The 14,561-nt window shown below is 44.1% G+C and overlaps 2 protein-coding genes across 3 annotated transcripts in view; one reads left to right on the forward strand and one right to left on the reverse strand.

Moving 5' to 3' along the window:
* Positions 1-1,181: 1,181 nt before the first annotated feature.
* On the reverse strand, positions 1,182-7,561 carry PGRMC1 (progesterone receptor membrane component 1). Its single transcript, XM_068152149.1, has 3 exons — positions 7,194-7,561; positions 4,981-5,136; positions 1,182-3,100 (listed from the first exon to the last, which is right to left on the reverse strand). The coding sequence occupies exons 1-3, from the start codon at positions 7,510-7,512 to the stop codon at positions 3,009-3,011; spliced, it is 567 nt and encodes a 188-aa protein (XP_068008250.1). The 5' UTR covers positions 7,513-7,561; the 3' UTR covers positions 1,182-3,008.
* Positions 7,562-11,893: 4,332 nt separating this feature from the next.
* KIAA1210 (KIAA1210 ortholog) overlaps positions 11,894-14,561 on the forward strand; it is a 63,549-nt gene continuing 60,881 nt past the window's right edge. Inside the window, exon 1 of one of the 2 annotated variants that reach the window (XM_068152154.1) lies at positions 11,894-11,940. The gene's annotated coding sequence lies outside the window, so the exon portion shown is untranslated. Of the gene's footprint in view, positions 11,941-12,066; positions 12,086-14,561 lie in introns of those variants that run through there. The other variant, XM_068152155.1, reaches the window with a different exon arrangement.

The following is a 14,561-nucleotide window of genomic DNA, read 5'->3' on the forward strand; positions in this document are numbered from 1 at the left end:
GAGACACAGTTGTAATCTTCATACTGCAACAGAACTCTTGTGTTTCCTTTTTGTTTACAGGTGACATTATTGACAACCTTTCAGCTAGTTTAAAGTTAATTACTTTTCATGACTGACTTTTTCTATCCACACACTTAGAAGCTCAATCCTTTTGTACACTGGGCTGCTCAGTATCTTTAAAGATAGATATAAACAGCTTGAAAACTGTTAAAATACTTTGATCAAATTCCAGTAGCTACAGAAATAAGTGTCACATCTCTAGTAAGAAAGTTACAGAATGTTTAAACAAGTAGAACATTTACTAGGTGACAAGATGCATTAAAAGCTGTGTTTGTATAGTTCAGCAATGGAAATGTAGAACATTGCTGGCAGTTTCACACCTTTCAGTGTGAGCCTGGTGTGTGCTGTTGTACTCAGCTGGTGGCTTGAGAGGTGGGTTTTTTAATGGAAGCACTGTTCATTCTGACATGTATGAAGTAGGGCCTTGGACTGCAGCTTGTGCAATCAAGATCTGACTTTTTGTACCAAATTAATGAAAATGCCTTGTAATACAGCTGGTGAGAACAGGGAAGCTGTCAGAACTAGGCTTTGTTGTCAGAATTACATGGCCTGTTGGCTGTGCTGACTGCTGAAGTCAAAACCTACAGGCTGTTTTTAAAGCAGAAATACACAATACCCACTATTACATCACTCTACCTGCTTGAAATGCAAGAAGACAGAGATTATGATACAAAGGCTATTCTTAATCCAGAGACTGCAAGGCAATGCATAAACAGCTCACCTTTTGTAAAGATCCTTTACATAATGCTTGACCTAAGCATTCATGAACTTTTTTGTTAAACTGCAGCAACATGAAGAGCTGATAAAGGTGATTAAGAGCAGGTAGAGTTCAGATGACTACCTGGATTTTACAAAGCAGCTATGCCAGAGCTGGTTGGAAATTAAATGCTAGTCAATTGTTTTGATTTGTCCTGGAGCTCAAGTGTGCCTTTAACACACAAGTAACAGGTGGCCAGAGGTCACTTCCAACCCCTATCACTCTGTGATTCTGTGACACTTCAGATGATGGAGGTTGCTGACAGTCTCTGCTTCGTTAATGTACAAGCTGTAAACTGCCTGGCAGAGTTATTTGCTTAATCTTTGCAGGTGAAGTTGCAGTAAATAAAACCAAACACCACCAATATGCAAGAGTACTTTATTTTCTGCCTTAAACAAATAAAAGCACATTCCTGATTTGAGGTAAACCATCATTAGTAGTTTGCAAAGAGTATAAATGTCTCTAAAAATAAAACAGCAACACAAAGGTCACAACAAGATTTGCATTTGTCTCTAGACCTTCCTTAGGTAGTTCATACAGTAGCACTTTACATAAGCTATCTGGCTCCAAAACCCACACTCCTCATTTGAAGGCCCAGGTAACCAAAAGAAAGTGCCATGACAGTGTTAGGACTGAGGGAAAGTCATTTGTTCTCACCACAGATGGTCTCAGGCACTTGAGCATGTTGTGTCAACTTGTTTATGAAAGCTGCCATTGTGCAATGCACTTATTTCTGAGCAGTTTCCTAGCTTACACCTTCCCACACAGGACTCAGTTCAGCATTTTGGTCTTGTTGCCAAATTGAAACAGATAGGCTGGACAGTCCAACTAGAGGAACTAAAGAGGGAGAACTGTGCCAGGCAGGTACCCAGGCAGAATCACCTAACAAAACCCCACCTTTATGACTTAGCTATCTCCTTGGAATTTCTGAGAAAGTATACAAAGTATTTTGGATGATAAAGGAACACATTTATGTTTTCCTTTGGTCAAATCCACTTACCCAGCCCCACCCAACCCTGGCAGGAGAGTAGGCTACATAGTTAGAACAAGCTCTAGTCACTGAGCATAGATATGAGCCAAGGGAACAAGTAAGTAAAAGGCAATTCAAAGGTCAGGTCCCTCAGGTGCAGCATTGCAGCTTATGCACAGAATCATGCCATTTAATGGCAACATTCCAAAGCAACAAAGGCCTCAACACAGAAACAGTTTACACCATGTTGGTTTATTTTGTATGGGAAACTTGCCTAGGTTACATTGAGCAGTAATATTTTTCTGCTAGTTAAAAACTGGATGTACAAGAGCACTTGTTAGTCGTGCCCTACCAACAAGTTTTCTCGTTTAGGCCTAGGAATCAATAGCAGCTGATCTTCCAGGCTTAATACCGTATCATTAACATTCACAGAAGAACCTTACCAAAAGTGAATGACTAGTAGTCCAGTCAAGTCACACTTCATGGTGTATCTGTTTGTAGGGATGCCAAGTTACACTTGGTATCTAAACCTTTGTAACACATCAGATGTGCTTTTAAAGTAAACAAAGAATATTAATACATGCATAATTATGCATGACTGAATACATTAAGTATTCTTGATTCTAAAATTCTAAAGGTAATTTAATCTCTCAAAAGTTCTTTTTCTAAAGCAGTTAGTGTAAGACACTGTGTAACTCCATAAAAGCCAAATTATCTTACCTAATATTGAATTACTCTGAGCATGATGCTTCATGGACAAATAAAATAGCAATCCTTTTCCTAAAGGAATTACAACTCAAGGCCCAGGTCGTGCAGAAGCTAACACAAAACAAGAAGTAGTGGAATTTGTGTTGCATATGTGAAGTTACTCTTGTGCTTGTGTTGACAGTGCTAGGCTGTTAATGAAAAACTGGATGTCAACCTACTGTGCACTAAATGGTGTAGGAGAAAAAACAGTAAGTTCTTTATTGCCAAAATTGCAGTTTACTTTTGCACAGACATTTTTTGTGCATACTTTAAATTATGCAGGTTTGAAGGAAGACAAATCTTAAGATATTTAGTAGTTTACCATTAAATTTGAAAAGGAAACCTTTGAAAAGAAACAAACTGTACCTCTGGACCGTTTGTAAGCATTGCTGCTGTTGCAATTTGTAAAACAGAAGTGGAATGTTACAAATGATCCTTTATGATTCAAAACCAGATTATTCCTCAGTGCACCCTCTACTCTTTCTTGGCATCCTTTTCTTCATCATCAGAGTATACACTGGGTTGCTCCCCTTCCTTCAGCAGCTTACCAACATGGTGATACTTAACTGGGAAAAAAACAGGAATCCAAGTCATTATTCTGCCCTAGGTATGTACCTTTTGTAACTCCTAGATCTGTTTCCTGGATTAAGAAAATGCTTATATTATAACAAAACATTCCTCAGCAGCTTGTTCCAAACACTGGGGGGAAGAAGAAAAGCCAACATCAACCACCTGATGTTCTATTAAGTGTAAGAAACATGCAAAGTGAATGGAACTGTAATCCTTCTATTGCCTAAGTCAAAGGTGAGTGAACGTAAAGGCACATGTAAACTGAGGGACTGGTGCACTTGAACAGAATTCTGGATTAGATTCTCTTGCCCTTGTTTTTCAACCAATAGCACTGTTCCAATATTTATGTTATGTCTTGTGCACACAAGTACATACATGCACAAAATTTTCAGGGGCTTTTACTTTTTTTTGTAATACATGTTGAAAATATCCAATAGGACAGAGGAGAGATCCTTTCTCCCAAAGATAAAGACAGGTCTGTTATCCGATTATGCATCTCAGTCTCTGCCTTATTTTATCTCTTTTGAACATGTAAAACCACCAGGATCATATGCAGAGAGAACAGAGAACTCTGCTATGCTGCCCATCTGCCAACCTCAACAAAGCAAAGGAAACCTCTATCTTAAATACTAACGTTGTTATAATTAGTAAGAATTTTAAACAGCTAATTGCCAAATTTACTCAAAACATAGTAATAAAATGAGTAGAGTTCACTGTCAGTCCCAATGCCCAACTCTTCAGCAGGAAGATTTGAACACTAGTTTAGGTCAGGTATTTGGTAGCATAGTTCTGATTTCTGTGACATATTTGTTGGCATACTAAAACAGCCATTCAGTGTGGCATGATTAACAGTCTTGGTTAAGACAGGATGAATGCCAAAATAGATGGGGCACATCAGGTCAGAACTGAGATGTTCTAATGACATTATGTGAAGGAAAACCCCATTCTAGCTAGGAAGATAGTAAATCTTAAGTACTCAGTCCCTTTGGTGTTCACTTGCCTGAAAGGCATCATGAGGAATTATTCTTCATCAATGAGATACATAGTAAGAGAAAAAAAACTGTTACCAGTGGGCACACCCTGGTACAAGGTCAACACAGCAATTTGCTTTTAACTGTGAGGTTCACCTTTTCAAACAGCAACTTGAGGCACAGGACACAAAACAGTTGGAATTGCCTTTTGAGAACTTTTAATACTAAGCATAGAAAAACAAGGCAACTATGAAAGTGACTCCCTTCTGTTCATTTTGGAACAAACATCACAAGTGTAGGAGTTGCCTTTCTTCCTCTGCCACTCCAGACATTACTGGTAATGACGCTGCTTGCAAGCAGAGGTGGCAATTGCCCACTTCTGATCACCTTCTATCACAGAAGGTCACACATGGATACAGCTGTCCATGAATATGATAAAGCCACCAGCAAGGCCAGAGAGAGTAAGTTATTTAAGAGTTAAAAAAATTCCTATCAAGAGCTCCAAGGGGAAAACCTAGTTTAAACAGTCTTCAAAACCCCAAACCCCCAAGAAGCAGCAATTCAAATGTCACTCGTATTTCCAAGAAGCTAAATAGGCCATAAGCTTCACTTTTCATAGCATTAAAATCTAATGTGGTCTCTGTAGGTGGGGGTCTTAACTGTATCAAAACCACACTCTTTATTTCCAATGCTGTTAACTTTTTGGGTGAACACAGAAGGAAAACCTAACGTTTCTTTAGTTCTTCTGAGTAACAGTAGTTTGAATAATCCTTAGTAAACTGAGGTACTAACTCAAAGTAAGGTTCCAGACTGATGCTTCCAGCTGCTAATGGCCTTTTAACTACTGCTTCCCTTATTACCCACTAGTTAGCTACTTCTTTGTAAATAGGTTAAAAATTGCTTACAAGTGAATTGTGACTCCCAGTCTCTCAAGGTCTCTTGCTGTGTGGCGTTGAGATCAGAGAGGTCATCATAGTCATCCTTCAGAGCCTCCTTATCCAGGCAGAAAGTGGCAAGACCTCGGGATGCATCTCTTCCAGCAAAAATCCCATACGGGCCCTCTTTAAAATAAAAACATGAACAGCGTTATTAGAGAGGTAATGGTTGCTGTATGACCCTCATGGATCAGAGTCCCCAGGTTGAAATTGATGACGAGTTCCTACCCTGATCTGTCAGTGAAAGGTGCCCTAAACTTCTGAAATGCTTCTAAGTTATTCTAACTAGTAATAAGGGAAGGCAGAGAAAGAGGGCAACAAACAAAGCCATAGGAAGCTATACTGAGTTTGTTGACAATGAACCACATAACAATGCATGGCATGTACAAACAGGGTAAGAATAAGCCTGCAAATTGGGAAGCACATCTTAAGAAAGAGGAACAGAGGAAAGGTCTGAGGTGGAATGGCAGTTTTGTAAGAGATGCTCCTGACTTAAAGATCTGAAAGAATGACTTGACAGAAAACATGGTGGAAATACTACAAATTACCAACTTGGAAGAAACATTGATTAAAACTTTCAAAATGCAAGATGAACTCAAATGACCAAACCACGCAACTCAGAGTGCATCAAAGACATCTTATCAAAACACTCTTGTTAAACTTCACCAATGATTAACTTGTTTGCATGGCAAGCTGAAAATGGAGCTATCGTGTTGCAACGGGACACTGAAGGTTCATAGGAGAGTTTAAAGAAGTTAGATGTGAACTTTGGAAAAAAGCATGCCACATTCCTTGCCTTCCAGAGTGAACTCTACCCTAAAGTCATCAAAAGAATCTTACTTTTCCATTAAAATGAAAGCCAAACTAGCAGACACTGTGATGAACCATTCAGCCATTACCAAATTAGATACAATGAACAGCTTTTACTGCTGTCAAGAAAGGTAGTGTCCAAATCACAGCCCTTAAGTCCAGTGAGGTTTAGTGTGCACAAATACAATACTGCACATCTAAGTCTGCTGTATCATCTTGACTGCTGCAGAATGCAAAGTTACAAACAAGTATCATTCAGCAACAGTCTCCAGTCTATATTTGGACCAAAAGTAATAATGTCATCATGCTTCCAAATACTTGGTGTCTCCTGCACAGTTCTCCTTGTCTTTTGATTAACACTGGCAGCAAAATGCTACAGCTATGTGCTGCCTGGACAGGTCAAGAATGGTTATTCCCCACAGATCCTAGTATAAATTAGCAAGCCTCTGTGAGTCTTTTTAACAGCTTGACTGTTAAAAACCCACGGAGATGGGTGATTAAACTCTTGCACCCAGGTGCACGTACTCGCACCCACCTCATCACTAGCTGCTTTATAAGCCTCTGCATAGCTTAGTGAATCTTCACGTATTTGAACTGTCTACACTACTCATGGGAAGGTGGTTTAATTTAAACTGCAAGGTGTTTGGTCTAAATATTACGCAACAGAGTGATGTCCACTAAAACTGGAAACAGAATGTAAGCACTGAGAGAACACTTTGCTTCTGCTGCCTGGCATCAGGCAAAGGCACCCGGGGCCAAGGAAACTGCCAACCCCTTATAGTAATTGCAGTATGTGTAACCTGCCCTGGGAAAATAAAACCATGAAGCAACGCAGCTGGCAAAGCCGGAGTTTTTACAACATCGAGGGCCAGGCAGCAGGGCTAATCCTGCCCTCCGCCTCACCCGGGGAGGCAGGTCTCCAGGAGCTGCTGGCTGCGCGATCTTGTCACACCCCTCCCAGTTCTAAGCAAGCCGAATCCGTTCCAAATCTCGGGATGGTGAACCGGGGCGAGAGGGCAGAAGCAGCTTAGCCGAGTTATCCCGCAGGCTGGGAGGCTGGATGGGCATTAGCGCCGAGCAGCACGCTGATCCCCGCGCAGCTGGGAACACACGGCGCCGGACAGCCCCAGCCCCGCAGCGCGGTGATGCCGGGCCTGACCCTCCCGGCGCCCGGGCAGGGGCTGTGCAGGGGGGTCCAGACCGCCCTGCCCACGGGGTCTGAGTGACGGTCAAGCAGCCAAAGCCCCCACGATCCCCCTGGCCAGGGGCCCCAGACACATCTCGGGCACAAAGAGCGAGGAACTCCCGCGCTGGGCCCTCCCCGCCGCCCTGGGCTCGCCGCTCCGCCAGCCACAGCCCACCCGGGCCCTCACCGGGCCCGTAGAACTTCCTGGCGCGGGTCACGTCGAAGACTTTGCCGTTGACGGCCATGAGGATACGGGGATCGCGCACCCCGTCGTAGGGCCGCAGCTCCGCCAGCGTGAAATCGCGACGCTTCATCTTGGGCAGGGGCGGCGGGTCCGCCTCGCCTTCCGGCGCCGCGGGCCGCTCGCCCCGCAGGATCTGGTAGAGCAGGAAGAGGCAGAGGCCCAGCAGGCTCAGGTTGAGCGGGGAGCCCACAATGTCCATCAGCAGGCTGCCCCCCTCGGCCACCGCCTCTTCGCTAGCCATCGCCACCTCCTCGCGCGCCATCCCACTCGGCTGTGCGCCGGCACGGCGAGCTCGGAGACGAGATGCAGAGGAAGGGAGGAGGAGCCGGCCCGTCTCCGCCCGCTGAGAGGGAGACCCGGCGCCGGCGAGAGGAAGGGAGGGGCTGAGGCACGGGCAGGGCTGAGGGTGGGAGGAAGCTGAGGCGCCGCTGCCGCCCTCAGTCCGACAGCGGTTCGGCGCCGAGCGCCTCCCTTACGCCGTTCGACAGTAGGTGGTGGTGTGAGGCAGGTGGTGGCGAGCGCTGGTTCCGGAGCCGCGGCCCACCGAAGGAGCCTGTGAGGCGGGGTGAAGGCGGCTCCGCGGAGGGCGGCCAGCGGCCGGCGTTCCTCGCCGGAGTGGCTGAAGGTTGGGTCAGGCCGTGGCAGCGGGTGCCTGGCACCCGGTTTGACAGAAATTTTGGCAAAAACAACCCCGGAGTGCCGTTAGACCCATGTGAGAGCTGCCGTGCTGGCCTGCTGCGAGCTCGCTTTTCCTGTGCCAGGGCACATCTTCGCTTTCCTAATGGACAGTATCTTTCTAGCAGTCGTGCCAGGCTCAAAATGCGGAGGAAAATGTGGAAATGACCAGACTTTGGGGGTTTTCCCATTCAAGTAATAGCCCCTACACCCCTCATCCCACCAAAACCACAGTGGTGGCAACCACAAGGTGCTCTTATAACACGAAAAAGCGCACTCCAGATGCGGACTTCATTATCCAGACTTCTTTTTAATGGAAATTTTGTTGAAATAAGATGAAGTACTGACTTAATGTGTCAGTTCGATAAGGTGTTCACATGGAGCAACTGGAGCCCTGAATACAGCCAAGTACTGCTGGTGTCATTGTTCTTTGGTATCAGGTGTGAGAAAACCTCTCCGACCCAAAATACCAACTCCGCTATCTCTGCAAACTGTGCCTTCAAAAAGAATACAAACCAATGCCTGGTCAGAAACATCATTGTTCCCTCTACACAAGTCAGTAATCTCGCTCAGGGTATGCAAGAAGAAGAAACAGCCGTGGTATCCCGCTGTAGCTTGGCAGGTGAGATCACTGCTTCAGTGAGGCTGCTTTTACTAAACCGATCATTGGGACGTTTAGTTAAATTGAAAGCTCTTCAGTTAATTTACTTCTTAATTCTCACTGTTAGGAAACTTTTAACTCTGCGGTCCATTGATAAAAGTGGTTTTGCCTTTTGGTGCACATTCAAGACCTGTTATTACAATGGTGATCAAACATGTTGACTCTTAGTAGGATGTTTGGTTCCACCTGCTGTCTGATTTGAGAAGCTCCTTTTTTTTATTGATCAGCACTTGGACCTTGATCTGTCCTTTCATAATGTCCATTGACTTTGCTTCCACCTACTGTGTAACTTGAAAAATTCGTTGTTTCATTGATCTGATGGCTGAGATTTGTATTTGGTGATAAAGTAAGTCTGTGTTTAACTCTACTTAGGATAATAGATAAGTCTCTAAAACTTTAGAATTATCCAAGCTAGGAGCTGTTTCACCTAGATGAGAGTTAATGCTGCTCAATGTTGATGGGGCACTATTACACTTCATTGTGTTCATATAAAATGTTAGAGGAATACATGTAGAAAAAATATAAATTGGGAGGGATATTTTTTCTTTCATTTTTTACAACATATTTTGTTTGAGAGAGAGAGAAAAAAAAAACCCACAACACCACAATAAACAAGAGCCTGAAACAAGCCCAACCCTGAATTTGACCATGAACCAGACACTGAAGGGAGGAAAAAATAAGTTCTGTTTATGCTGAGTATCCTAGAGAAACCGTCCAAGAACAGTTCATTCTTAGATAAAAAAGGGCCAGGAACCATTGCCAAGATTGATGGAATCTTCAGTTATGTTCAGTTGCTCAACTCCAAGCTCCTATTTTACCTTGCAGCATATATATGTATAAAAAAACATGCCTCAGAGTGTGTCTCACTTAAGAGGAAAATAAGAACAGATGTATAGAAATATATGGGCATAACTAAAGTCATGACACATCAGCCAGAATTACATAAATTCATAAACCCTTTGTTAATATGTTTCTTGCCAGCAAAGTTTACCTGGCAATTCCTTTAAAAGGAGCTGGGGTTCTAGTCAGAACAGAGCTGCTCTCAGCTGCAGTTAGATACCATTAAACAGCATTAGCTATGCTCACACACAGGTTTTCCTCTCCATTCTAGAGACAAAAGTTTCCTCCTTGAAACCATTTTGTTAACAACACCTGTGAGAATAGTGGATAAAGCAGTTATAAGTTAATGTTTTCTTCTTACTAATTGGAGAAAACATTGTGCCTCAGGTAACTTACATATGCCTGCAACTCAGAGTAGCTTAAATAGTTTTTTGTTTTGTTTGTTTGGTTGGTTGTTTTAAATATCTAGTGTAAATCTGTTACAGATTAAGCAAAATTAGTTGCAATACATGTCAGCATTCTTCTTACATTCTTTGCTTTCAGGTCTGGTGAACCAGGAGGTGTTTATATCTACCAAAAATAACTGGATGATGTGAAGGAAACTTGGTGAGTTCACAGAGAGAGTAAAATTAAGAGCACTGTTGAAGGGAGTAGGAAATGTTATCTCTGCTCTGCTAGTGTTGGATAAGGAAATGGTATCCATTGCATGTGCATGTCTTCTTCACAAGAACCAGTTTCTGCTGGAGACGCTCACTTCACCTTTTGAAGTGCATGAGCTGCCTTCAATCATGTCATGATGCCCCTGAAGCAGGGGCTGGTATTTCTCTGCTGCTACAATGAAGTGGTGGTTCTGGTACAGAGAAAATCAGTGTGTTTCAATGTGAACTGACAATGAGTCAACTTTAAAAGATTTAAACGTTAGAAGAAGGGAGATATTGATAAACTGGGATGGTAGAGTTTTCTCTGTGTGATCTTGTAAAATTTTAGGTGCAGAAGTGCAACAAGACAAACACGGATTCTCATCTCTGAGTTTGGCTGTGATCTACTTTTAACACCCCAGCTGATCACAAAGCGAGCTTATGCCACCTTTCTTTAGTTTGGTTTAGTTAGGTGGTCAAATCCAAAGCAGCACAGACAAGATGGAAGACAAACATGGAAGGAATATAATGTTTTTGTCTCCAGAATAATCTAGGTATCCAGTTAAATTAGGTGCCAGCCAAATTTCTATCTGTTCCACAAATGGTTCCTTTTGTCTTTGGTTTTCTGATTTTATGAAACAGTTGAAGACAGTTTAGTCATCCCTGGTTTGACAGAAAGTTAGATTGAAAAGTAGTGATCCAGCAGAATATGATTTTCAACATGCTAATGAAGTGCTCTGTAAGTTTTCCAGCCTGACACATTGCCATGTTCCAGTTCTTGGTATGCAATGTACCCAATCAGAAAATCTGTCAGACCCTCAAAGTCATCCCACAACCTAAGAGCTGTTACACTAATTATGTAGGCTAAGACTGCGAGGCCACACACAGAATACTGTGTTCAGTTTTGGTCCTTGCTGTAGAAACAGATGTGGACAGGCTGGAGAGGGTCTAGAGAAGGATCACCAAGATGATACAGTAACTGTGAAGCTGCCATGAGAGGAAAGGCTCAGAGAACTGTGTCTGTTCAGCATGGAAAAAAGGCATCTTAAGAGAAGACCTTATCACCATATTCCAGTGTTTAAAGGGTAGCTAGAAAGCAGATAGAAATTCCCTTTTTACAAGGAGTCAGGTGGAAAAGATGAGGTATAATGGGTACAAGTTACTCCTGGGGAGATTCCAGTTGGACAAAAGGAAAACCTTTAACAGTCAGAACATTCGGCTGTTGTTTTAATGTCCCCAAGGAAGCAGTGGGGTCCACAACATTGGGCACTTCCAATATTAGGCTGGGCAGGGAGCTGGACTATCTTGTCTAGATTGTACTTCTGCCAAGAAAGGTTGGACTAGATAGTGTTTGAGGTCCCTTCCAACCTGATTCTGAGTCTATGATGATGCTTTACACTGTGTCCCAAACCCCTCCAGGCAATGTGCCAAATGGAGGCCTTCTAGGCCAAGCTTCAGGTATTCCCAAGCAGTTGTGCCTCAGGGAGTAGGCTCTAGAACTGCCTGCTGCCTTCACACCGTAGGCTGAACTGCAGGGATCCCAGGTCTGAGCCTGTGAGATTCCGTGGACACCGGCCCAGCGAGACTACCGGGAAGCCCTGGAAGTCCCAACCCAGCAAAGGGAAGAGACCGAGCCAGAATTCCCGCCGTGTCGGACCTCTCCGTTTTACTTGTCACGGTTTCCCGGCTAAGCTCCCGGCCCCCCGCCGCCGCCAGCCGGTGCGCGGGAGGTGGGGCTCGCGACCTGCTGCACGAGACCCGGTGCCCGCGGCGCGCGCCGGGTGCCGCTGGGCGGGACGGGGCGGGGCGCGTGGCAGGGCCGCGCCGCCCCGGGGCGGTGGGTGTGGAGCGGCGCCTGGTGCCCAGGCGGCGGCGGGTGAGTGGCGGAGGACTGGGGGACACTTGGGGACACTGGGACTGGCAGACGGTAACCGGGGAGGGGCACGACCCCGGTAGCGCCGTACCCGCTGCCGCGGCGGGGGTAGGAGGACTTCTGCCCGCTGCACCTCGGGGCCGTGCCGGTGAGAGCTCCGTGGGTCGAGGTTTGCACACGCGGAGCCCTCGGTGCTCCGCACCGATGAGATAACGCTAACGGGTGTGTTGCGGCGTACGCGAGCCGCGTGAGCTGTTTGCGGTGTCCTCTTTGTTCAAGTGTTTTATTCACCGGCCGCCGGTAACGTCTCCCGCGAACTGAGGGTCGGTCGGGTTAAACTGACATCCTCATCCTTGGCGTTCAGACTCGCGGTCTTGCAGTGCCTGAGCTCTCTACATTTTGTGCCCTAACACAAAAATGTACGCGATTAGTTAGTTGGGGTGGTCACGGCTGTAGATAGAAGCTGGGTTTTGTCTCTTGCACGCTTGGTGGAATTGCTGCAGCCCCCTAGGTGCCAAGTCTTAACTGGTGCTGGGACTGGGAGAATCCATGCGATCTTAGAGCGAGTACGCAATGGAGATAGGAATCTTGTAAAAGAAGCAGATCGGATCCATAACCTGTAGAAGAACGAAAAGACAGCTACTGTGCTCCTTCTTCCATGACTGCTTTGCTGACACACCCCACAGCTTAAGAGCTTGGTTTTACGAACAGCTGTCTGCAGGCATAAAGCCTTAATCACTGAATAACTTACATGGATTTCCAATGATAACTATCCTGATGCAAGTAGGAGTGGTTCATATAAGGGCAGGTGTTTTCTTCCATGGTGACAAGCTGTAGGCCGTGTATGAGTAAAGAGTATCCAAGAGCCCCAGCAAGTCACCTCCAGTCTTTTCCATGGTCTAGTCCAACTGCTTTCTTGGACATGTTACTCAAAATAACCCCTTCCCCTTCCAGCCATTGTACTATGGCCTTACACCACATCCTACAGAGATCTCTCTGTGAGTGGACTCCTCTGCCTAAACCCATACAATCATCAGAGCTTGTCTTACGGAGGTTTGGATTTTACTAATTTCAGACCCGGTGCAGCAGAATGGAGAACTGGAAGGTGATAGCATGGTATGCATATTCTGAGCCACTTTTACACTTTATGTTGTCTTTGTGGTATTTGGGGGAAATTGAAGGAAGTTACAAGTAACTTGAAGTAGAATGTTAGGATCCTTTCAACACAGGCAAGTTTGGTGGCATTATCCCCTATGAACAGCTTCAGGCCTGTGAGTTTTCTATTTCTTTTTCCCTCATACAATATAATAAATGATAATTAGGACTCCAGTATCTTTGCAGATACATTATAAAATGAGAAATGCAAATATCTGTTTGGCTTGTCGTGAAACAAATACATTGAAAAATTAATCCAGTGATTTTTACGGGAATGGAATCACTTCATGCACTGTTTGGTTGATGAGTTGTTTCTGGTTTGGACTTCTGATACATAATGTACAGACCAGTACATTGTTAGTGCCTCAGGCCAGTTCTTGAAGAATATTGCACATGATGATTTACACTGACTTAGAAAAATTGCTCCTGTTTCAGAGGAATGCTGGTGGATGACTTATCACAAGATCCGCAGAGTTACACTTCTTCAGTCTGAGCTCCTACACAGTCATAAAAAAAAGCAGCCCTGTTGCATAGGTCGGTGTGAGGCTTGCAACAACTCCAGAACTATCCAGCTCAACAGATCATTTGGGTCCATATCTGCAAAATTCAAAGCTGACTTGGTTCTTACTCACTGTAGTATAAGAAAGTAGAAAACACTTATGTTGGACTTTATGACTGACCCAAGTTTAATGTGTTAGTGTGTATATATATATATATATGTACACACACACATATATATGCAATTCTGTGTGCATATAAGTGCTTCTTCTACTATGCAAAACCAGGCTACTTGGATGTTACATGAACCAAAAGCAAACTCCTCCATTTTTTTTAGATGATTGTGTTTCTGCCAAACTCTTGATAGAAGTTTTCTGAAAGTGAAGAATCACAGATTCCTGTGACCACAGAGATGGAGATGTGCCTGGTGCACATTTGATGACTCAAAACTCTTTGTCCTTTGGAACCCACAGCACAGTTTTTTGTCTGTATTCAGACATTTGGGAAGTAGATGTCCTTTTAGACCTCTTTATAGTCTTTCCAGGAGCCAGTAAGTTCAGACTTAACCAGAAAAGTTGGTTTACAGCTTAAGAAATTTTACTGGCATTGGCTTCTGTTTCAAAGTTAATATCTGTCTCCACTTGAAATGTGTCTTAAAATTACCAGTCAGGGAATTTGCTGCAGACACATGCACAGCTATGTTTTCTTTTACCAAAGCTGTATGACAGCCAAAGAAGAAATGGTCCAAAGACCATTTGGACCATGGTACTTGGTCCAAAGACCTGCTCTTAATATAGACCCATTTTTTTAGATTCTAAAAAGATTTATTGAGAGATCCATGATTACTTAGAATACTTCACAAGCAGACACTAGCAGCAAGTGCAAATTGTGGGATCATGCGAAAACATTAAGAGAAGGGTTAAAATGTTATGCAGTTTTGAACACCTGTGAAAATGGGCACTCAGTGGACA

This window comes from Melanerpes formicivorus, unplaced genomic scaffold (genome assembly GCF_026170545.1).
Source record: "Melanerpes formicivorus ecotype bairdi unplaced genomic scaffold, bMelFor1.0.p_v2 SCAF_22, whole genome shotgun sequence".
Classification (NCBI taxonomy): domain Eukaryota; kingdom Metazoa; phylum Chordata; class Aves; order Piciformes; family Picidae; genus Melanerpes; species Melanerpes formicivorus.

What these genes read in the sequence shown, in the direction of transcription:
- PGRMC1 (XM_068152149.1), bottom strand. Translation starts at nt 7,512, where the DNA reads ATGGCGCGCGAGGAGGTGGCGATGGCTAGCGAAGAGGCGGTGGCCGAG. An exon ending in CAGGAAGTTCTACGGGCCCG is followed by an intron (nt 5,137 to 7,193) that starts GTGAGGGCCCGG and finishes TTTATTTTAAAG; the next exon opens with AGGGCCCGTATGGGATTTTT. An exon ending in CTGGGAGTCACAATTCACTT is followed by an intron (nt 3,101 to 4,980) that starts GTAAGCAATTTT and finishes TTTTTTTCCCAG; the next exon opens with TTAAGTATCACCATGTTGGT.